General features: G+C 51.8%; 1 protein-coding gene across 1 annotated transcript; it reads right to left on the minus strand.

Annotated features, from left to right (window-relative positions):
- Positions 1 to 3,006: 3,006 nt before the first annotated feature.
- LOC122363881 (dopamine D2-like receptor) lies at positions 3,007 to 21,830 on the minus strand (the record flags this gene model as incomplete). The annotated part of the gene is made up of 8 exons (XM_043333679.1): positions 3,007 to 3,744; positions 4,750 to 4,948; positions 6,937 to 7,096; positions 9,262 to 9,398; positions 12,755 to 12,922; positions 15,332 to 15,474; positions 16,218 to 16,336; positions 21,709 to 21,830. Coding segments are annotated over 8 exons (1,263 nt in total), but the record flags the coding sequence as incomplete, so codon positions are not given.
- Between the last annotated feature and the right edge of the window lie 1,334 nt (positions 21,831 to 23,164).

Below are 23,164 nucleotides of genomic sequence, written 5' to 3' on the forward strand. Positions count from 1 at the left end.
ACCTTTTCTTTGTTTCCTCATCACCAGACTGTGCTCCACTAGACAGACAATTGAGTTGGATCAACCGTAGGCTCAGATCAAAGTCTCCGAATTCGCGCCATCCTCCCGGAAAAGAATTGGCTCTTGCCGGGCACTTGGTTATGCAGATGGCTCCTGACGGGCGAGATGTTACGTGCCGAGCTGAACAGGATTCACGGAGAGCGCTGTCGGCCGGAGATGCGCCCAGATCAGTAGGCGTGGTGCACACGGACTGACTGTCGAAAATATATTCAACCTATACGAAGTCATTGACGCCTAACATGTTTCAAAATCAGTTCAACGAGCGTTCGGTGAGATGCAACATCCGGGAGGGAGGCGTGCTTGTCTGAGTTTCTGGCGCGGCTAGTCGGTCGGAAGTGTAGAATACCGGAGCGGTCCGACCTTTAGAGTGATGAGCTGTCACGGCAGGGAGGGTATTTCAGAGTGTCTGGACAGATACACTCGTGTTAGAACCAATCCCGGCACGTGATAAGGTCGGTGGGAGACTTGCGCAGCATCCGACCTCCGTATCGCTGCAGGGTGTCCTCTGAAGGACGGAGCCGGAAAGATGTGTATATCGCTGCGGGGTGTTCTCTGAAGGACGGAGCCGGAAAGATATGTATATCGCTGCAGAGTGTTCTCTGAAGGGCGGGGCCGGAAAGATACTCCGATAAAGCTCGGACGCTCGGGGTCTCTTATTGACATCTCGGAATGAGCGCGAAGGTATTACAGGTTGATAAGCAATGGTGGCAGTAGCGGCGGAATACCTTCAATGAAGGGGGGGGGGGTCACTGCCGACTTTTGGTCCCATTCTTTCCATGCAACGCCCATAGGGCTAATGTTAAAATGCCAAAATCAAAGGGGGGCACGGTGACCCGGTGCCCTCCCCGTTCCGCCGCCTATGAATGGTGGTAGTGCCTAGTGTTGGTTTAGATTAAACAAAATCATCCTCCCAACTCGTGATGATGTCCTGCGCCCTCCGGCGCCGGCCGCACCCAATGCCCTTCCTGTGCACGTGACTCGCGTCTCGTGCGTTGTGACATACCGGCGAAATGTCGCAGCTGAGACGGCCTCACGTGTGACCGCGACACGTCCAACTACCGGCGCTGATGGCCCAATGGCTGAGTTCGAGTTTCATCAGAGTCTGAATGTCAGGTGAAGCCAACTTCCTCGCGTGACGGGCACGGTCCATTCAGGTCAGGTGCACGCTGCAGCCCAGTTCCGTTCTCACCGTTCTCGTAGGCGGAAACTTGACACCTCCGCATGTCTACTTAGAATATGGATGAGACTGAACTTCTGTCATCACTGTTTGATAGGTATCCGTTGACTATAGACTATAGACGCTATTAAATAACCGTCTACGGGTACGTATTTTTAGACGGTCATTAAGTGCTTGCATTTTATAAACGGGTCGTCCGTGCTAGTGTAAATGATGTGCGACAACCAAGACGATTGCATGGGCTTATAGTCGTGCATTATCGGGACATTGGTGTAGGTATTCCGAAGATTGGCTTTTAGTCTTGTCGCGGCGTTTCATATACCTAGTTAATCCTACCACTGGGTTTACATTTTCGCTGGATACATTCTATCCCATTTCAGGTGCGTAATTCAATGGGAATTCAATTTCAGGCTTCATCAAGTAAAAACTGCGTTAGCTGTAAGCTATGCGTGCATGCCCCTGGGAAATTACCAGAAACTCATATCTTACCTAAAATGTGCGAAGAAGTCTGGCCAGGGAGCCTGTAAAGGAAAGCAGGCTATCTTTACGACCACCTCTCTTGAGGAGCTCTCTCATTGCGTGCATTAACAATCGAGGCGTTTTGCACCGAATAACCGCACGTGTGAGACGCGACGGGTAGCTCTTCCCAGTGCTGAACCGTGGCACGTGGCACGTGGGTCGCTCTGACGCAGCGCTGGGCGGCTGTCAGCCCTGAGAAAAGTGATCTTTACTCGCCGCAGCTGTCACACCGTCTGAATCGCATTTGATGGGTAGTCTTCCCTGCGGAATTGTCAATCGTAGTCATATTGAATCAGACGAAATCTCAAATCGCATTTCGTGGGTAGTCTGCCTTTCGAAAGTATTGTCGTTCCGCCAGGCTGCCATTGGCAAACTTCGCCATTTGAATGAGATGGGGCTGTAAAATAATTGTTCTGTTCTGATATTGATTATTAAATGTAACCGAATATTTAATTCCATTAATCGTTAACAAGTGCATATGGGACCCCATATCGTACCAGCAACATGTTACTGGAGCTGAAAGGGACGGTGATGCTTAGGATCTCTGATGCTAAAGCATGCGTACAGCATAGCTATCAATCACCGATCCCATTAAAATGGAGCCGTCTATTGTAAGCCACCCTCGGCCTCCGGTAGTACCGGAATGGCTACGTCGCGAATGGCATCGTTTGAATGTTGAAGATACGTGCCTCCCTGGGAAGTCTCCTTTCTTGCTCAGCGAGAAACTGGAGTCGATTGCCTGGAGAAGTTTTCTCGACGGAAGATAGCAAGGCACTGTTCTCCGCAACAGCTCACAATGGTTGGGCGTCGTGTGTTGTCTGTTTATTACGTATTTTTGGGACAATGAAACCCGTAACGGCTCGTCGGACTGACACAAAGTACCTAACTTCATGTAACTACGTGTATATCAGAGGCACTAACGAGTCGTGTCGTTCTCCGCTGACAAGCTCGATTTGATCCGTCGGTGCATAACTCCGGATGTGATCCTTACTGTGTGGCTGTTATATTTAACACTCACTCTCTTTACTGTCACGTCCCGATAGACATAAGAACGACAGGATAGTTTCGCCGATTCCGGGAGCTAGATGGGAATATTCAGCGAACACATCAGAGTCACATAGCTGTTCCAAGTTTATTGTTGAATAGACAGGCGGCGGGCGCGGCGCCGACGGCCGGCGGCGGGGCGGGGCGGGCCGCGCGGAGTCCGGCGGGACTCAGGACGCCGAGCTGCGCGCGGGACGGCCGCCGCCGCCGCCGCCGCCTGCCCGAGCACCGCCTGCACGACAGCGGGGCGGCCCGCGGGACCGACCCGACCTCCAGCGGCCCGGCGCCGTTTGATTTGATTTGTCGGCGACGACCGCCCTCTTTGTACAGTCTCTGACGTAGGTACAGCGTATCTGACGTACATATGTACAGACAACTCTGACAGGTGATTCGCGGCTACTAATGCCGCCTGCGCGCTCCGCTGCACTTCTGACAAAATAGTCCACTCTGGGCGACAACAACCAACACGCTTACCCCGCGCCGCAGTCGCTGGAATTTGTAACACACACGTACTATGTATGTACAGCCGATAACAGTCAGTTTGGCGTCCTGATGGGCGCACTGGTTCACCCATCCATCTCTCGAATCGCTCACACACATACACCTCGCCGGAGCGTGTCCGTGTCACGCGCCGCGCGGCGCGTCGAGTCCGAGTGCCGCCCGGGTCGCAGAGTCGACCCGAGCGGTCACACATTCACCCTAGTCGTCACCGGCCCTCGGCCCGGGCCATCACCTGGCGCAGCTGAGCAGCCGCTTGAACGCCTTGCGGAACTCGAGGTTGAATATGGTGTAGATGACGGGGTTGGCGAAGCTGTTCATGTAGCCGATCCAGGTGGTGAAGAAGAACGCCATCAGGCCGGGGCTGCAGTCGGAGCCCTTCTTCATGCAGATGGCGTCCACGACGTTACACGTGAAGAACGGCACCCAGCACGCCAGGAACACGCCTGCGGGAGTGGGCGTACTTCAGATTCACGACCGTTCACAACCGTTCAGGTATGAACGTGGATTGATAGACGAACAGATGCGTGTATGCGTGTCATCTAAGTCGTATGTACACGGGAAGGGAGGTCACGCACAGCGAAGGCCCTTGCTCCCACTGCATGCTTCCTTTACGGCCTATCGTTTGCTGATGGATTAAACATCACGCACAATTTCTTGCGGTTTTTCGCTCGCTCGACCATTTAATGCCTAAGAATCTCTGGAACTACCGATGTCCTTCCACCATCGAGCCCAAGCTCATTTCAGAGAGAATCTTGCGCAAACTGAAAGCTTTGTTGCTAGTATGGTAGAGCACCTATCTAGCTAGAGCTAATCGCTACCAACCAGCTTGAAATTCCAGCGTGGAATATATCGAATTCCTTCACCCAGCGTTGTAATATCAAAGTCACACATTGAAGCGCTGCTAGAGTTAGGCACGAATGCCTAGATATTGCATGCAGCAGTAGGTATATAAACGCGTGTCTATTAATTCCGCTGTCATGCCGTACTGTTTGATTTGAGAACGTGAAATACCCTCAGCAAATCTTCATTGCATGGCCCTCACGGGCAAGTACATGATTCCATTAGCTAGACATTGGCGCACTGGAGATTTGACTCACATGAATTAGAGTCCGGCTTATGGTGGACCTATGGACCCTAAAAACCAATTGTGCACCTATAGCGAGATGCGTCTCTGAGCTGAACCCCTTTTGGGTAGTGTGGACCAGAATGGCTTGGGACTCTCTGCTCCGGGGGAACTCCCCTAACCGGGAGAACGGTAAAAGTCCCGTCAAAGCATATGCTTAAAATAATATTTTTATTTTGCGCATACCAGCGATTGTCTGGCGGAAAAATACTACAGAAACTATCTGATCCAGATCAGAATTCTTACGCGTTTTCACTGTCTTGTTGGTTCGTTGATCGTTCTTACAAATCTACCCAAGTTCAACTAAAGTTACGACTCAACTTACCGAGCACGATGGCCAGTGTCTTGGTGGCCTTTCGTTCGCGTTTAGCCGAGTTTTTCTCCCTCTTCTTCCGGCTGGCCTTGTTGACTTTGTAAATGGTAAAGCGGCTCGTCGTCGGCCTCTTGGACTTCTTATCTTTGACGGTGCCGCCGCGAGCAGCCGCCTTTTTACAGGCTAATTTGTTGTCGCCGGAGATTTGAGCCTGAAAAAGTGCGCGCCGTACGTCTGAGCGGGACCATTTCTATTCGACAGACCGAGCGGTGCTCGATGGACGTCGGTCGCACGCCGACTGCCAATGAGCGAGGCCACGGCGCCGGCCCCCTATCCCCACAGGGACAGGGAGAAGGTTAGGAGCTGGGACAGGGACCAGGCAGGAACGGGCTTGGGGAACGGGACAAAGATAGGAAGTGGGACGGCAGCTGGGAATGGGACCGGCCGATGGCTGCCAATGAGTTGCTCACGGCGGAGAGGGGGAGTGGGAAAGGGATAGGGAGTAGGCTGGGATTGGCAATGGGACTGAGAGGGAGCTGGAACAATGGCATATCCTAAGACTGGGACAAAAAGCAGCCATGGTAAGAAAGGGCAAACACGGACGGGTGGGGGGCGAGTCATGGTCGAGTAAAGACGTTTTCTACGTCATAATCGGGACATCAATTCTCCAGATACCTGGCGTGGTCTATAATGGGCCGCGTGCGCTATCACGTGATGGGTGACGGAGCGGCCTAGGGTCAAAGGTCATTGTAACACATGCACAATTATACATCATACCTCACCACCACTCAGCATCGAACAGGCCCCAATTAACTCCAAGCTGGTCAGCCGCCCTATTATCTCCCATACATGCCGCCTAACACAGCCACCGCGGCGGAGTCACGTACCCACATTGACCAGCGAGAGGGCTCATTAACATTACAGATCCGAACATGCGACGCCCGACACCGAAAGTACTGGGTAACGCTAGCCGGTACATTATTGATTTGGTCAATTACAGGTAAGTGGATACGCCGTGGCAGCTGGCGGTGCATGGGTGGTGGGTGGCGGGTAGAGGGTCGCGCAGGCAGTGAGGTGTGGGTATAGAGCGGTGGCTACCGGTTAGCGTGGGCGAAAAGCAGTGAGTGGGTACAGCCAGCTAGTGCGTGACATTTTTGAAAAAAAGAACAGTAAACGGCAATTGTGAAAAATTAGCGGTGGCCATTATAGAATTAGATCACTTCGATTACCACGCGATACCGTAAAATGATATCGCTAACGGGATTTAACAATAAATTCTACAGTTCGGAATACCAAGTTTTGAAAGCTACCGAAAGCAGCAATTAAGGAAAGTAATCAGTGACTGTTCCTTGGTTGGAAATAACCACAGTAACATCGGAATGGGTCAATGGCATGCCTAACGCGAGCTATTTTGACACCATATTCCACAAGCCAGTCTGGGCACCACCTAAAAAATCGATTAGAGCAACTTCACGGCTGATCTGAAGGCAGCTCAGGGCGTCAGTGCGTTTCCCATCAACTAACTTTGACTTTGAACTGGGATGCCAAACTTCCGTGTTTTTCAAGACGCTGTCAGCTTAGTTGCACTGGACGAGTGTCCCACTGGAGTTCTGCTCTGGAGTAACCGCCAACTCCGGGATGCTTTAACGTTCAACCCTGTGCGAGTGGCCCCCTCCATCCCGCCCCAGGCCCTCCGGTCAAGTGTTCGGGGAATCGGTGAGGGTTGGGCTTGTCCAGCGCGTGGCCCCGAATGCTCTCTGCATCTCTGATCGCCTCGGGTGCCCGGAGTCGTGCCACGCCCCTGGGGGGCAGCCTGCAGCGTCGGTAGGGGCGAGTTTCGCCTGCCGGCAAGTGTTTACACCTAACCTCCGTTCGTCCAGCGCCGGGTAAAAGATGAAGGATGAAGCCACCCGTCACAGCACCACCGCCGACCGCGAGCAAACAGATACGGCTTGATCCTGCAGGCCCGGTCGGAACCGGCCAGACCTGGCCAGATCCGGCCAGGATTGGCCAGGCCCAGCCAGCCAGGTCTCGAGTCTGGCCCGATCGGGATGGCTTCTTCGGAACTAATAAAAGAATGCTTATGAAGGTGTCGGTGGTTATTTGGAGCTTCATTTCCATGCGACCAAGTAATCATTTTCTGCGTGTAATCTTTCGATATTGACACATCTGTACGATATCATCTCCCTGAGCTCGTACCTTTGCGGCGGCGGCGGGTCGGGCCGGCAGCAGGGAGTCGCGCGGCCCGGCGCCCGCTCCGGCCGCGCCACCCGGCACCGCGTTCACATTACTGTCGTCCACGTATCCCGAGTCGTGGTGGCCGTTCGCCTCGACGACCATCACCGACGGGCCGGCCGGGCTGAAACAGAAGCGCCGGGTCACGATGGGGTCGAGGGGGTTTGGGTTGACTTGTGTCACATCGGGGTTAGTCATGACGCGAGCCAAAATCGTGAGCACGACAACGTGTTTTAGCGATCGATGTAGTCTTCCTTCGGCTAAACACAAACAGCTACATCATTTTCCAAGACGAATAGCAGTACCTACATTACATTACATCTATTGTTGCCAGGCCAATCACGTATCCCGTCCAAGTCTATTGTCGGCGAATGGCCGCGCTAGTCTCCTAATGATCCGACGTGTAGGCACGACTCCTGCGGCGGTACTGAGTCGGCGACCGACTCCGACAGTAAATCGTATAGCCGGAATCCCCGCCGACCGACCGTATCGTCAGCATCGCGAACAATGGACGAGACGCTGACACCGTCCGGGGACAACAATGGACGGGCCGTGACTATGGACGGAGCACGGGCCGGGACTGGACGGAACCAGGTCCGGCCCCACCCCTGGCGGCTCGCTTCCTTTGCTGGTATTCGGGGAGGCGCGCTGAGTGGAGAACTCAGATGTGTCTGCCAGTTTCGGGAGATGGTTGGATAAAAAGTGCGATAGTCGATGATCTTTGTTCGTTAACAACTAACGAGACAGATTGCCTTACGAGGAATAATCAAGACATTATGAATGATGACGCAGTAATTATCCATGATCACTCAGGGGTTATGATGTGTAGTGTAGGTATCTCTCCGACTAAACAAATTTCACAGCATGGTAAGATTCCTTCACAATCATGAAATACAATCCAAACGCATTGCTTTTCAATTTATTAAGCGTTAGCTGAGACAGCTTGAGTACCAGAAAAGCAAAATGCTTTTCCCGAACACGTTGCGAGGATATTCACGTCAGAATCGATCATTAGGCCGACTTCGTTAGATGCGAGCGACGAAGAAGACGCGGTGGTTAGAATCGGCAGGTTGGTCGGCAAGTTTAGGGCAGAGTTGTCTCAAACAAAGAAACAACATAGCCTCGTCCCACCATCTAAGTTTGTGCACCAGACTTCCCCAGACGACGGATGGCCCGTCCACCAAACAATCTCGCTCAGCAACCACAAATCATCTCTCGGACCATCCAGCACAATTGCCAGACTCGGCTGTGTCATCCTCTCTCGGCGTCATCCCTGGCCCTCCGCCCTACACTGGCGCGCACCCAGAGTGGTAATTTCACGCACGTCCTATGCGGTTGCGAGCATAATAAGTCAGCGCCGAGGAGAAGCTCCCACTGGCGACCTTCCGGTGCTCCGAGGACGAGATGCGTTTCGCGAGTCGCGGCAGTTGGAATGATGGCGTCGGTAAACAGCGAGATGGAGTTGATCGTGATGACTTCCTGAGCGGTAGCAAAAAGTTGCCGCAGAGACGTCTCAGTCGAGTGGTTATCGCAGTCACGTTTGACGAAGTGTGCTCGGAAATATCGGCTGACAAATCGGCCGGGGATGAGCCAATTGGGGGGAATGACTGGGCGAGCGCTGTGTTCTGGCGATTTCGTCGTTATATCACATTGTGCTGAATTTGGCTACAGCCTAGCTCATCTTCCATCTAATGACCATATTAAGACCGCCGAGAGAGAGAGAGAGAGAGAGAGAGAGAGAGAGAGAGAGAGAGAGAGAGAGAGAGAGAGAGAGAGAGAGAGAGAGAGAGAGAGAGAGAGAGAGAGAGAGGCGGCAGGACAAGTTGCGAGATGATGATGAATGGAATAGTTAACGTCACACCAAGATGGCCGGCGCTGAGGAAGGATGATTAGAGCTTGGCGGCGGCTCTTGTCCGGGAGATGAACGGCTCCCATGGGGAGCGTGCTGCTTAAACAGCTCATCTTGGAAAACTTCCCATATTAGAGAGAATGAGAATGGAAAATTGTGGGAGATTAATGGCCACGACAAGCTGGTAAGTCTATTTCCTTTTTATGGCTCTACTTCGCACGAAATTTGAAATAATTAAAAATGATTAACTTCCGTTCTAATGCATGTAAAAAAGGCCGGTAAATAACCGGGTCGTGTTTTCAAACAGCAAGCTACATTCGACCGTCTACCTGTATTTTAGACATGAGTGTTAGCATTGATCAATCATTACCCTACACTACCGCCCTCACCTGACATGGGTTAATCGTAGGGGCAGGGTGAGGATTATCTTACGCGCTCACCTGGCCATGGGCAGCGTGACGAGCGGCAGCTCAGCGCACGACTTGTTGGTGATGATGTGACAGTCCTCGACGTCGTTCGGCGACGAGATGTCGGGGCCGTCCTCCTGACCCTCGTCATCGTCATCGTCGTCCTCCTCCTGCGGCGCGAGGGCGGGCCGTGAGGACATGAGGAACACGTGATTGTCTTGGTCAAACTTTTTTGTTGTGTTTGTGCCAGGCATTGTCAAGCATGCCAAGTTACTGGCAATCATTATGACAACGCAATGAATTACATTATCTTATCCCAGTAACGTATTCAACGGAACACAAAACATTGACTCGCTGCCATATTTTTTCGCTTCTCCCATTTTTTTCGTCCTCTGTCTGTCTGCCTCTCTCTCTCTCTCTCTCTCTCTCTCTCTCTCTCTCTCTCTCTCTCTCTCTCTCTCTCTCTCTCTCTCTCTCTCTCTCTCTCTCGTCTGCATTTTAGAGCTCCAGACGCTTTTATCGACACAATCATAAATTTTAGCAAAACGGAGCACGACTACGAGCCACTCGGTCGCATGCAGTCGCCTGTGGTGGGTACCGCGTGGTTCGCCCGAGTGGTGGCACATCGGCTCTGATCTGATGCCGTTTCCTGTCCCGCGGTCCCGCTCCAGTGAGCTCGCAGTCACTGGAAGGGTATTCCGGCCGCCGGCCCACCCCATCTGTCACTCAGCGCCGCGGGCGGACCGTTTCCGACACCGTCCAGCCACTGCGCGGCGCCGGCCGGCGGCTCCTGTCGCCTCCTCTCCGCCCTCTGCCCGCCCCTCCGCTCTGTCCCGTCTCTACCCATTGCCGGAGGCACCACTGACACCGCCCGCTCTCGGCGTAAGAAGCCGCTCCATCCGCTCGCTCGCAGTGGTGGCGGTGGTGGCGGCGGCGGTGGCGACTTTTCTCCGTCAATGCCCCGCCCGATAGTCTGTCACCGCGCGCGCCGAGGAGCTGCCACTCTGCATTATGGGCCCGGCCCAGTCTCTGCCGCCCCATTGCGGCCCATAGGACACCACTGCTCTCATTGGGAGTGGCCCTGCGACCTAGCACCGTTAGTCGTACAGCAGACTGCGGTGCTGATAGGATGGAGGCGTCCGTGGTAGCCTAATGATGTTTAGGTCAAGGTCGGCTCGGATGGAGGGGCAGGCACTTGGTTACTAGGGATTCCCGCTAATTCTGAATAACTTTGAATTATATTTAACAATAAATTCGCTGAGAATAACTCATGGTTTATGGCATATTTAGCATCTGTATGGCCAACACATCTTAAAATATGAGTTTCGGCCACTCATTATGGCCTAAAATGTTCGCAGTTTATGACAAACCTACGGCAAATGTTCAAATGCAGAGGTTGAGAACAAAGCTGTCTCGACTCATAGGTCGGAGAGCATCATAAAAGTAGCATAACACACTGGCAAATTGCTTATTGCGGGTACACGATTTCCATCTGGATTGCCCGCAGCCACCAACAACACCATAAAAAGCTTTCCGCTGCAACTTGTGCGCACTCGAATCTCCTACACTCCGCTCACGCGCGCGAGGGAGTCGGCGGCCGGCTGGCCGAGGCGGCCCTTCCACAATATCTCAGCTGGCCAGAGATGCCGCGCACGTAAGCTCATAAGCTTTTTATGGGCTTTATTCTGTCGTCTCCTTAGTGGGATAGTAAACAGGCCGGGCCGGAGCCGGTGAGCGCGCCGGCCGGCGGCCCATATATCTGCTGATCCGGCGGAGCGCCGCGCCCGGCTGACCGCCGCCGACTGTTGGCCGAGCGCCGTCAATCAGCCGGCCGGCCCGCCCGCCAGATATATGCATCATCTCACGTGTAAATAGAGCCGCTCACGGGGGAGTGCGGCGCGGTGATGAACCGGCGAGCTGGGGAAGTAAACAGGGCGCCGCCGCCAGCCGCCAGGCCGAGGCCGCTCAGCCGCCGGGGAGGGAGCGACCTTCAGGAATCAGGAGCGTAAGGTCGCACTGCTACTCGTTATCCTCTGTATTGTATGGTAAGTACGGCTGTCGGCACTACGATAGTATCGATAGAATTGATAAATTATCATTATTTCATCAGATTACGCTACAAATGCTGCCAGTTGTTCCCCCCAAAAGCCTTCATCCCACTGCCCAGTGTTCACGATACGGCGGCGCTGCGGTGGATGCCATTATACCTGCAATGTTAGGCTGTGCCGCAGGACCGCTGAGCGCGCCGGCACAGTCTACCTTCCAGGCATTTCAGCCGAGTCCCCGTTCTGGCCAACAGCGAAGTGTATTGAACAACGCGTCTGGTTTTAGCAGCCCTGCTGTTGCCAACGGATGGGAGACATAGGAAAACGTGGTTTTAAATCATTCCAAAGTGAAACGCATTTAAGATTGCCTATTTAATGGAGTTTTATATTCATTGTTTTATGAGTGAACGTTTCGCTGATGTAGGTAAGCGTGTCGTTGAAAGAGAAAGCAATCGAAATACTGAACATCTATTTTCACTGACGATATACTCAACTTCAGCTTGGTCAGACTTAATTGCCAGCGAATCGCGCTGTCGTGCTGGCGGAAGTTCTAGTCAACACTTCGCTCAAACTTATTAAGAGTGCCGCCTCGGGCGATTAGGCCCGCCGCGCGCTCGCCGGCTGATGGCCCGGTGCCTTTCCCAATCAGGGAAAGTTGGCGCTTCCCTGCGGCGTGTTGCTGACCACATCGGTCTGTGACAGCCGCCGAGCCGGAGGCCATTGCGTCTTGGATCGTCGGGCTCACGGCTGGTATCTACCCTACCGTACGGCTGGTACGGCTCGTCGATCCGCACAACCTCCACAACTGGCGACTGGCCTATTTCCGGGGAACGTACGCGTCCCCAGGCGATAGTCGAATCGGCACGTATTTTTGACCACCTAATTGAAACGCTGCCGTTAGAGATCGTAAAAATTTATTATCTTGCTCCTTTCCCTGTTCTTGGCTGGGGACAGGAAGGAATCACAGTATTTCACATTGCTGTCGGGACGTTTGCGTGAGACTTTCAAATTCAATTAAAGAAAAGAATTAATGCGCACACATTAGGAGAACGATTTTTAAATGGTCTCTGTGGACTTAAACCGTGCGACAGTTTTAAGAAAGGCTAAGCCACTGAGGTAACGAACTCATTTGAAAATGGACGGTTGAAAACGACGGTTATACATTTGAACTACTGTAGTCCATGCTTGAGCTAAGGACTTACTTTGATTATAAGTGTATCAAAGACACTGGACCATGCTAGGGTAGGTAACGCAATCAGATAAACGATCGATCACATTAAGCGCCCTTGCGCAATATGTAATTGTTGGTTACTTTAAAAGATGTTTTAAATTTTGATTTTTTTTTCAATACACTCTACTCGGTACTCCTGATGCAAAAACATTTTTAACATTTCAAATGTCTTTCCTTTATGCTGGTCCCGTCTTTTCTGGTACCCCCTCCCCCCGCCCCACAACGCCTCCGGTCCGTCCCCGCCCCTCACCTGACTGTTGCTGCCCGTGTTCGTGGCCTTGTCGGGCACGGGCCGCATCACCGACAGTGTCGTCTCCTGCTGCTTTGTCTGCGCCAGGTTTTCTATCACAGTCGATGGCCGAGTGTCCATCTTGGGCTTCTTCGCGGCGGCCGCCTGCCGCGCACGAAGACGAATCGCCTGCGGTCATGAAATCACCCACTGAGACACGGCTCGACTTCAAAAGCTCGATCGACTGGAAATGACAGCACTGTGTGGGATAGTTATCAGGGAGATTGGACAGCTGTCCATCCCGGTGGTTTTGATGAGTAGCGGTGATTGCCAAGGTCGTCAGCGTGACCTTCAGGCAGTGATGGGCGCTCGTGGAGTGTTGGGTGTTCCCACAGTGCGGGGAGAGGCGAATTTCCCCCGAGACACTCCAGCAGAACTGACGGCTACATGCTGCCTCATGACGCAAACACATGCACGGGAAATTGGTTCCACCTCTGCGGGGCTTCCGTGACATGACAATGGTGTTCATGCACAAAGAAAATTGCGAAACAATTTTTAATCACAGCAAAATATGCATAATGTATATAGACATCAAAAGAAAATCTTCATGACAGTTTCAGTAATTTTGCCCTCAGAACCCCTACAAATTTGTGTTACTAATATCTGAATCATTTTAGTCATTAAATTAGACTGTCGTAAGGCTCTGACGCGCCGGTGCCAGGCGCCTCATAGTGTATGATAGGCGTGCCGCTCACCATTAAATGGCCCAAGGAGGGTAATCTAACCAATAATGGAGTCAAACAGCTCTGTTTCGAGAACTACTCCATCGTCGTTCGGAGCGCTAATTTGAGCTCGGAACTGCTTGCATGAAAACTACGGAAGACGTTGAACGTATTGGCCATTTTAGCAGCAAGGGCTGTCCATTTACAAGAAATACAGCTTTTCCCAGGCAGCAAATTAACGAAGTCCGTTCGTCCGCATCTCTAAATGATTTTTTTCTTTTTTCATTTCGTTCCCTTTATCATTCTCTCTCTCTCTCTCTCTCTCTCTCTCTCTCTCTCTCTCTCTCTCTCTCTCTCTCTCTCTCTCTCTCTCTCTCTCTCTCTCTCTCTCTCTCTCTCTCTCTCTCTCTCTCCCTCCCTCTGACTCTCTTCTTATGTATATGCGTGTCTGCAGAGGCACTGCTCCATAGGTCAGCCGCCGGTCAGACGGGGCGGCACCACCGGCGACCTGCCTGCCGTGACTCCGACCATGGTGCGCTGTCAACAGCCACCAGCGGGGCCTGAATGAGAGTCATTGGACGCGCACTAATGCGTCCCGCGCGCCGCCCGGCGACCTAATGACAGGGCTCATCGGACGAGCCGATGGAGAAATGGCAGCCCGACACTCGCCGTCGATACCCAGCCAAATGTCAACACTCTCCACAGGCTGAGTGCTGAGTGTCAAACTCTGAGTTGGTGGCGATCAGTTTGTTGCACGCGAAGTGTTCAGTTTGTGTTCGTTCGTCATTTTTAACCCATCGGCCTCATAGCTGATAAAAGGTTGGTGGCATTCGCATCAAACTGGGAACTGGGAAAGCTTTTTGAAGGAAACATTTATTTTGTGGAGCCATCTGAAACACCAGCCCTCCATTATTGGCGCTCTATAGCGCTGAGAAAATGTGTCTTTCTGTTCGGTTTGCTTTGGTGATTGGACGAGACTGTTGACCAATGGCGTCTATTTGGTGGAGACACGCGCAGCGCAGGAAACAGTAAGTCAACTAGGGGCCGCCTGACAGTCAACAAGAGAAAGACTATCTGACCGTCAGCTCCCATCCAAACTGAGAACGGACGAGCAACAGAAGCCAGGCTCGACGCCAAGGCGGAGAGAAAGGCATATCTCTTCGAGCATATCTGTTGTCGAGCTTTGGAGCGGCGTCGGCAAAACAAGCGCCATAAAAGTGTGTGATACGATCTCAAAGTAGTTGGAAAGTTGTAGTGATCCTGAAACAACGATTAATTACCTCGTTACGACAGTTTACACTACGCTTCTGAGAGGGCCATAGAATGAAAATAGCAGATCTTTCATTCATCTTCACACATTGAGTGCAACGATCACGCCTACATGTTTATGATTATCATTATGACTGCTTGAAGAGCTCTCACAAAAAATATTTCCATAAACATAATTATCAGGCCTAGGTTTCAGAAGCCTCTTCGCTCGCCTATCTTTGGCATTGCTCCGCTCCTCCCCAGCGGAAACTCTGGCAAATCATTTAGCTGAATGGGTTTCCTCAAAAGGATTGAAATTCAGCAGCGACTCTCGCGGCTAGAAAGGTGAGCCAGACGGCCGAAAATGAACAGACTGCGGTGCCTCAGGGGGCTAGCACTGTTGTCTGCTGGAACCTAGATCGGGGGAAGGAACAGTGAACACAGAGCAAGCATACCCAGTACCCACTAACAGTGGAAAATGCAGCCTTGTTTTGACGATCTACGGTATGTTTACAACGAATAAATGCATATATACCTACCTACTAATCAACTTCACATAATCCCTCTAACATGGTAATAAAGAAAGCTGGGTATCGCACCGGGTACAGGCACAACCGGGCATTCTTACCTGAAATATCCTGTAGTACAGGCAGACCATAATGACACAGGGGATGTAGAATGATGACAAAGACGAATAAATAATGAAATCTGAGTTGTAGAAAATGCACTGCTGCTCCTCTCTTGGAATGCCATCGGCCGGAACATTCAGGCCTGAAAGTAAAACAAACGGGCCGGTATGTCAGTAAAGATATCGATAGCTCTCAGTTCTTTTTTTTTCTCTCTCTCTCTCTCTTACTCTCTCTTTCCCTCTCTCTCTCTCTTTCTCTCACTCTCACTCACTCACTCACTCACTCACTCACTCACTCACTCACTCACTCACTCACTCACTCACTCACTCACTCACTCACTCACTCACTCACTCACTCACTCACTCCACTCACTCACTCTCTGTTCCTTCTCCCTCTTCCCGTTCATATTCTGGCATTATAAGGTCAAGGCCTTTAACTGCGGTCACAACCTTATCGTATCAGGTGAAGCGGTTTACAGCTCTTGCTTGTTCCATTACCTGTCAGTGAAAGCACATGAAAAGCGACATTTCAAACACTCAGACCTCATTCAAACCCACTACTTTGACAACTAGTCGGTTCACTGCCCGCCGCCCACGGAGCACAAGTTCAGAGCTCCGGAAACCACTTAACATCGCTCGGCAACCGAATGACACTAGTTGCTCAATGGTTACTCGCATTTCATCATCTCCGTGCAGCGAATGTCGAACAAATCTCCCGGGGACCTCATGCACGTGCCAGTGACTGAAAGTGATCGGTCAGAGCTTTAGCAGAGCCCTGGAGACACGCTTCTGTGACCACTCTCCTGAGAGGGAGTAGTCCTGATTTTCCAGTAAAAGCTGCACCACGGCCGCCCCCCGCCCGAGGTACCTTCGCTCATAAACTCACCGAGAACCAGAGGAGCTCCGATGGCTGCTGATGTTACCCACACCAGAATTATTGTGAATATGACGCGATTATTGTTCTTGTGCTTGGCGTATTTGATGGGCTGAGTGACGGCTATGTACCTGTGAAGAGACGTCGAGGGAATCGTCAGGCTCAGTGGTGGTTGGGCGATTGACTAGTATTCGAACGATGGCACTTGGCACCGGCACACTCGTAAAACGGCCGTAAAGGCAGACCTGCCTCAATTCGAAAGCCATCAGACGGCTATTCCCCGCGCTGTGTATAATGGAGCTCGTTTATAACGATGATGCGTTTTTGGCTATAAGTGTTCACACAACGTTAACATTCTTCACGCGGCCCGTAATGGAGTTCATGCATGATAATGAAGCCCATTTCGGGCTTGCACCGGACATTGATAATTTTCTTCGCACGGCTGACACTACTTCCGGCAAGTGCCCACAATCAGTACGATAAGTGAATGACAATTGACCATACTGCTCTTCTTTTCTAGCATCTTCTTGATATCAGATTTGATATAAGATTTGCCGCGCCATGAACTTCACCGTATCGCTGCAAAGTGTCAAGCCCGACAGCCTTCTTTCGGATTCCCTCAGCCGCCCGTCGATACGTTTATCACTTGATAAGCGTCATCACTCTGAGAGACGGGGTCGGTCGGCGCTCGGTGACCCCGGGCGGGCTCGGACCGGCAGAGGTTCGGTGCCGGATACAGAATGACCCGGCCGGCCCGGCCCGGCCCGCAGCCGCGGTCACGGTGATCAATAGCGGGACGATTGGCCAGCCGGGCGGCGACCGACGGACGGAGGGACGACCGACCGCGACACCCCGACACCCGACGAAGGGAGGGAGGGACGACCGACCGCGACACCCCGACACCCGACGGAGGGAGGGACGACTGCGACACCACGACACCCGACGGACGGAGGGACGACTGCGACACCCCGACACCCGACGGAGGGAGGGACGACTGCGACACCACGACCGACGGAGGGAGGGAGGGAGGGAGGGAGGGAGGGAGGAAGGGAGACAGAAAGGGATGACCGACACCACAACACTCAAAACTTTTTTACTACCTCCTGCAGGGCTCATTTTCATCAAACCCGCAAGAAAAGAGTATATTGAAAGGGTAACTCGCTGCTACCATTATGTGCATAGTAACGGTACGTGGTTAATATGAACTTATTCGCCAGCGAAGAGTATTATTACCATGTACATATCAATATTACTCTCGCGATCCAGAACATCACAAAAACTCTTTCCTTCTGGGTATCGTGACTCGTGTACAGATAGTCGTTTCATGCGTGGATCTTGCTTACCCTCGTGAAGATGATATTTGAAATTGAATCAATCAGCCAATCAGAAACGAGATCGGCCGTTTGCGGTTTGAAGGCCGCGCGCATCTGTCAGTTTTCGGCCGTTGGTCTCCGAGAGAGGATGTGAGCAGTGTCGGTGCCGCGCGGCGTGGCCGTTGGTGATTGTGCTTGTGTGTTGTTCATCGCCTATAGAGCCTCTGTGGACATTTTATTGTAAGTACCGATGTGCTAGAGCATTGCGTGTCGTTGAGTGGTGCTAATTTGACCTGGTCAACAGGACCACGTGCACGCGGCCACGTGGCCTAGTGCTGTGAGTACGTACATTAATTTTGTTGTGATGCTACAAGTTTATGCATTGTGTTGGTGACTTTGAAAAAGCCTTGCACTGTAGTGATCCAGTCTCATTATCTCACGCAGACGGGCGACCACCCAGGAACGGGCCGTCGCTCACTTCAAATATTGTGCGCTGTGCCTTATCCAATATGAGGGCGCTGAATGTCTTGTATTCATATTCAAATTGCATTCAAGTTGTATCGTGGTGTTTATTTACCGCTTGTGCATTGCTGAATGCTTTGTATAAATTCGTATGAATAATTGAAGAGTCTCACAATGTTCATGGCTGGTGTGTCCCTCGTATTGTTTGTACGGAAGCCAAATATACATTGTTGCTCTTGAAGCATGTTTTTTTTAGTTGGTGAGCTCCGGTTAACAGAAGCTTCGTGAAGCTTCTGAAGGAAGCGTCTGTGAGTCTGTGACCATCCTCTGGGGGGTTTACACTAAAGGAAAGAGTAAACATTACTATGTGACAAAGGGTAGGCCAGAAGCATATACTCTCTGTAGGAGGGTAGAGCACAGAGTAGATGATGCGTTACTCCCTAGAAAAGGGTTCCGTTAAAGATTTACCCTTTCAAAGAGTGTAACACAAAAAATGTTACACTCTAGACAAGAGTAAATCAAAAGAGTTTACCATTCAGAAGATGGTAAAAAACGTCTGTGTGTCATGTTACCCCTCCCTGGCGAGTTTACTCTTCACGAAAGAGTAAAATTTACCATCTAGAAGGTGGTAAAAAACGTCTGTGTGTCAAGCTACCATGCTATGGCGGGTTTACCCTTCAGGAAATGGTAAAAAAGTTTTCAGTGAACCGACGGACGGAGGGACGACCGACCGCGACACCCCGACACCCGACGGAGGGAGGGACGGACGACTGCGGCACCACGACCGACGGAGGGAGGGAGGGAGGGACGGTCCCAACAACCCAGTGACGGGCAGAGGGACAACCCACAGTGTATATAAATACCCCAACCAACCAACAACCAACAACCAACACCCCAACCGACGGACTGAAGGACGACAGCGACAACACGACGGACGGACGGACGGACGGACGGACGGACGGACGGACGGAGGGAGGGAGGGAGGGAGGGAGGGAGGGAGGGAGACAGAAAGGGATGACCGACACCACAACCGACGGACGGAGGGATAACTGACACCCGAAGCCGCGGAGGGAGGGAGCAAGAGAGGGACGGCCCCGTCCGACGGAGGGACGGATTGAGGAAGGGAGGGACAACCAACTCCCCAACCAACCAACGGAAGGAGTGTGAGATGGTCCAACACCCCTGCCACAGACGGCAGGAGGGAAAGCCACCATGGCAGCGGGTCACACACTGCCTTACACTCCGGAAGGATGTCGCCACAGGTCCCCCTGTCCGGCCCAGCCGCCGCGCCGGACGACGTAACATGTCTCAGCGCTGCTGTTATGAACGAGTCAGGCTGTCGCGCTGTCCCGATCCCTCAGGCCACCCTCCCCGTGAGTGTGTGCTCCGTGTAGCTGTCACTCAGCTGCAGCGGCGGCGCGTGTTACAGAGGCACAGGTCGTCCGCTGCGGATCGGCCTGGACCGGCACCCCGTTGCCGTGTGTAAATCAGCACCGCGCCGGGTCGGAATGAGGTGGTGTTATGCCCAGTCCCTCACCTCCCGCTGAATTCATTTCCATTGCGTTTGACGGTTCACTGGTTGCTGTCTACGTTCTATGCATCCTTGACCGTCCACGCTGATAGCCAATTCCGCCATGCTACCATCCCTTTAAAATACATTTACTTCTACAAATTTGCCCGAGGAGAGCTTCCTTCCCATGACCTTTTCCCACCCTGGCTCCATCCCGATTGTTTGACCGTTCATCTCTGGCGATCCCTCGCCGCCGGCCGACCGTGGCCCTGGCATCGCGTCGCCCAGTGCTGATCAATACAACTGCTCTAATCAAGCTAATGAGTGCGCGGCGATCGCGGGGCAGCACCGGGCGAGGTCGGCCGCCACGCTGACCGGAGAGAGGCCGTGACCGCTGACTTTAGAAAGGGCAGTCACAGGTCACTACAGACGGTCATCAGGGCTACGATATATCTGTCGTCACTTCAAAGTCTCTCTGATATCTTCTGTCGTGTGGGCTTACAGACAAGACTGAGGACGAGGCACATGGCTTAGCAAGGATAGGATAACGGGAAAGCTCTGAGTGAAAACGACAGAATAGCGCTCTGCGAGAGCGGCAGGACGCTCCTCTGAGAGGGTCAGACGGCTCTCTCTGATGACACGAGTCGGTCCCGCGCCGCCCCCGCTGCCGCCTCCACAGTGCCGTCTGTCTCGCTGACAGTCTTTGTGGGCGTCTGCTGTGTGAAGGACCCCCAGACCGGGCCAATTAGGTGCTCGGCCGGCCGCAGCGCGCTCTCGAGTGTCCCGGAGAGCCGTCACACGGAGCACGCTCCGGCGGACGGGGCCGGGGAGCGTGTCCCGTCCGAGCTCGGCCCGCTGGGCCGCGCCGCTCCACGGCACATCCGAGCACCGCCGGCACAAATCAAACACGGTCTGTTCATATAGAACCCAAAAAAGTAATTAGAAATGAAATGAAAGTCGAGAGTTAACGCTGGGCTAGGTAAAGCCTCAGTGTTATTGAGCACCTCTTCTATGAAGACGAAATTTCCCGCTACTTAATGGCTTTTGCTTATTAAATATTGCTGAATAAGGATACCTATTGCTGAATAGGAACAAAAGTTGTCTATCAATAACCTTTCTATACGATCAGGGCAGGCTATACTCAAACATTCTCAGGGAATGTGCAATCGACGCTTCTGGTTTCCCAGGGGACATCATGCAATGTGCAGGATATCAAAACTGGAAGACTGTCGAATTTGAGCGTCATCAAAATGCATGCTGAGAGAATAACGAGACTGCAATCTTCACTAAGCAGTGGCTAAAATTAATGTTATAATTTAAAAATGAGAAGTCAAACGTAGAAAATCAACACGCTCATGCTGCCGACGGCCCACACAAATCCCTATCGTGGCGGAGGCCAGAGTTAAACATAACCAGGAAATTTCAGCAAACCCGGATCCCTGTCAGGCATTATTATCGGCAATAGCCAGCATGCTCCTGGTATGATTTCAGAAAATCACTTTGATATAGCGGCCCATCTGAGAGTCAAAGATGTGGCCGAGCACACAAAGGCATATCAATTTGATTTTATCTGCATGCAAGTAGTGTCTTAGATAGAGTCTGTCTGAGACGCGTTAGGGCAGTCGTCTTAAACAAAGGATGGCTGCCTTTTTCAGCATCAATATTATTATCTTTGTATTCCATTCACGCATTGATGAAAAATAATAAAGTAGATGCAGCACATGCAATGCAAGAGGACCCAAAATCCTTTCCTGTTGAATTGTCCAACCCAGCTTGCGCATGCGCTCTATTTTTTTTCTCAATAAATAACAGAACCACTTATCCTTATCCTTATCCAGCAGAAAATAAATAACAGAACCACTTATCCTTATCCTTATCCAGCAGAAAATGTACCCATGAATAAGTTTTATTGGACTTTTTGTATGGTATAATTTAGCAATTCTTAGTAATCATCAGTTATCAACTGAAGTATACCAACTACCGACGACTATTCGCTATTCACCTATCCATTCTGACATAATCATGTTCAATTGCATGCTCACGACGATCGCTGACCACCCACACAAATTGATCGACTCATCGACCGACGTGCCTGTATACTTTGACCACCGGTTACCTTTTCATGAACGGCTACCCTCCCCGCATTCCGACACGTAAGCTCCCCGTGCCTTATCTGTATATAGTTTCACACACGGCTGTGGTTGCTCGCAGTGCTCACCTATCTATGCTGATGGCCACCAAGTTGAATATGGATGATGTGCTGCTGGTGACGTCTGTGGCGATGTAGAGGTCACAGACGAACGCCGGCAGGCCCCAGATGCCGTTCACCTGCCGAACAGAGAGGGTACGGTTAGATTAATGTGACAACAATCAGGCGGCGACGTCACGAGGGACGAAACACTGACCGTCATCTTGTGGCTTCCATGTCACACTGATCCAAGGTATAATGCGCTACGAAATTATAATTGCTATGCGAAATTATAATTAGATCAGAACTCGCATGCATAACATCAATGAGCATTGTTAATGGCACATATATAGACTCGATTAACTTATTGGAGCAATACACGAGATGCAGCTGTGATTTTTACATGACAATATTTTAAATAGACGAAGTGCTTCACTTTCAGTTGGATATTATTCAAATTCTTTTAGTTTCCAGATTAATATTAGAGCATATAAACCAGTATAACGCCTTTTGGGGCGACTAACGGAGCGAGCGAGAGGGTGGGCCTTGCACGTGCGAAATTTCGAGGGGGTACAGTCACCAGCAGTTGCTACCCATCACCCCTGGACGGCGGGGGAGCAAGCTACCACCGCCCCTGCGAGACTAGCGCCGCCATGCGCCAAGAAGTGGAAACACCACGTGACTGAGGCCACGTGAGGGCAGGGTCACGTGATGCAGGGGCGGAGCATAGTAGCTTTTGCGCCCGACACTAACTGAAATGCGGCGCTGTGATTGGGCGCCTTAGCATGAATGAAGCCCCGGCGCCAGAATCAGCCGTTCGCCTTATATGGAAAGTGAGCCTTTGCGTTTCACTGTTCTGTATTGGTTTGAGAGCCACGGCACCATACGAATTGTGAGCCCCTTTGAACGGGTCACCGCCCGAGGCACTGAGGCGACGGCTGTGCCGGGCAAAGTCTTGCCTGGTGGGAGAGGTGGGCCAGGGAAAGTGCGATCGAGCAGCCACTGGGATGTGGATTGGTAATATCCAACCGCGACAAACGATGTCAGCAGCCTCTTCTCGTGTCATAGGCAGTGTCTATGACACGAAATCTAGACAGACAACGTGGGCAGTGCCCAATCAAAAGCTACTAAACGATCCAGTTAAGAAGTTGGCGAGGTAGCCAGACCAAATAAAAAGTTTTTAATTCGATTTTGGTTGACAAATGACATTCAAGCCCGCTGTGATGGACCAAAAAAGGAGCTGAACAGTTCATACAACTTCTAAAAAGCTCAACGGATTAAAAATTAAAAAGTTAAATGTTAAAATTCAGCCTGCATGTTTAAACTCTGCTCCGGCGCTGGCAGGAAGCTTATATTGCCACTTGCAATTCCACTACGTTGTAATATAACCAAGAGTTCTGTGAGAGCAGCAACTGAAAGCCCCGTTGAGAGGGAGGGCGGCGTGAAACGGCCCCCTCTCTCCTTTTCCGTCGATATCTCCTAAAGT

The sequence above is a fragment of the Amphibalanus amphitrite genome, unplaced genomic scaffold (genome assembly GCF_019059575.1).
Source record: "Amphibalanus amphitrite isolate SeventyFive unplaced genomic scaffold, NRLGWU_Aamphi_draft 000646F_arrow, whole genome shotgun sequence".
Classification (NCBI taxonomy): Eukaryota; Metazoa; Arthropoda; class Thecostraca; order Balanomorpha; family Balanidae; genus Amphibalanus; species Amphibalanus amphitrite.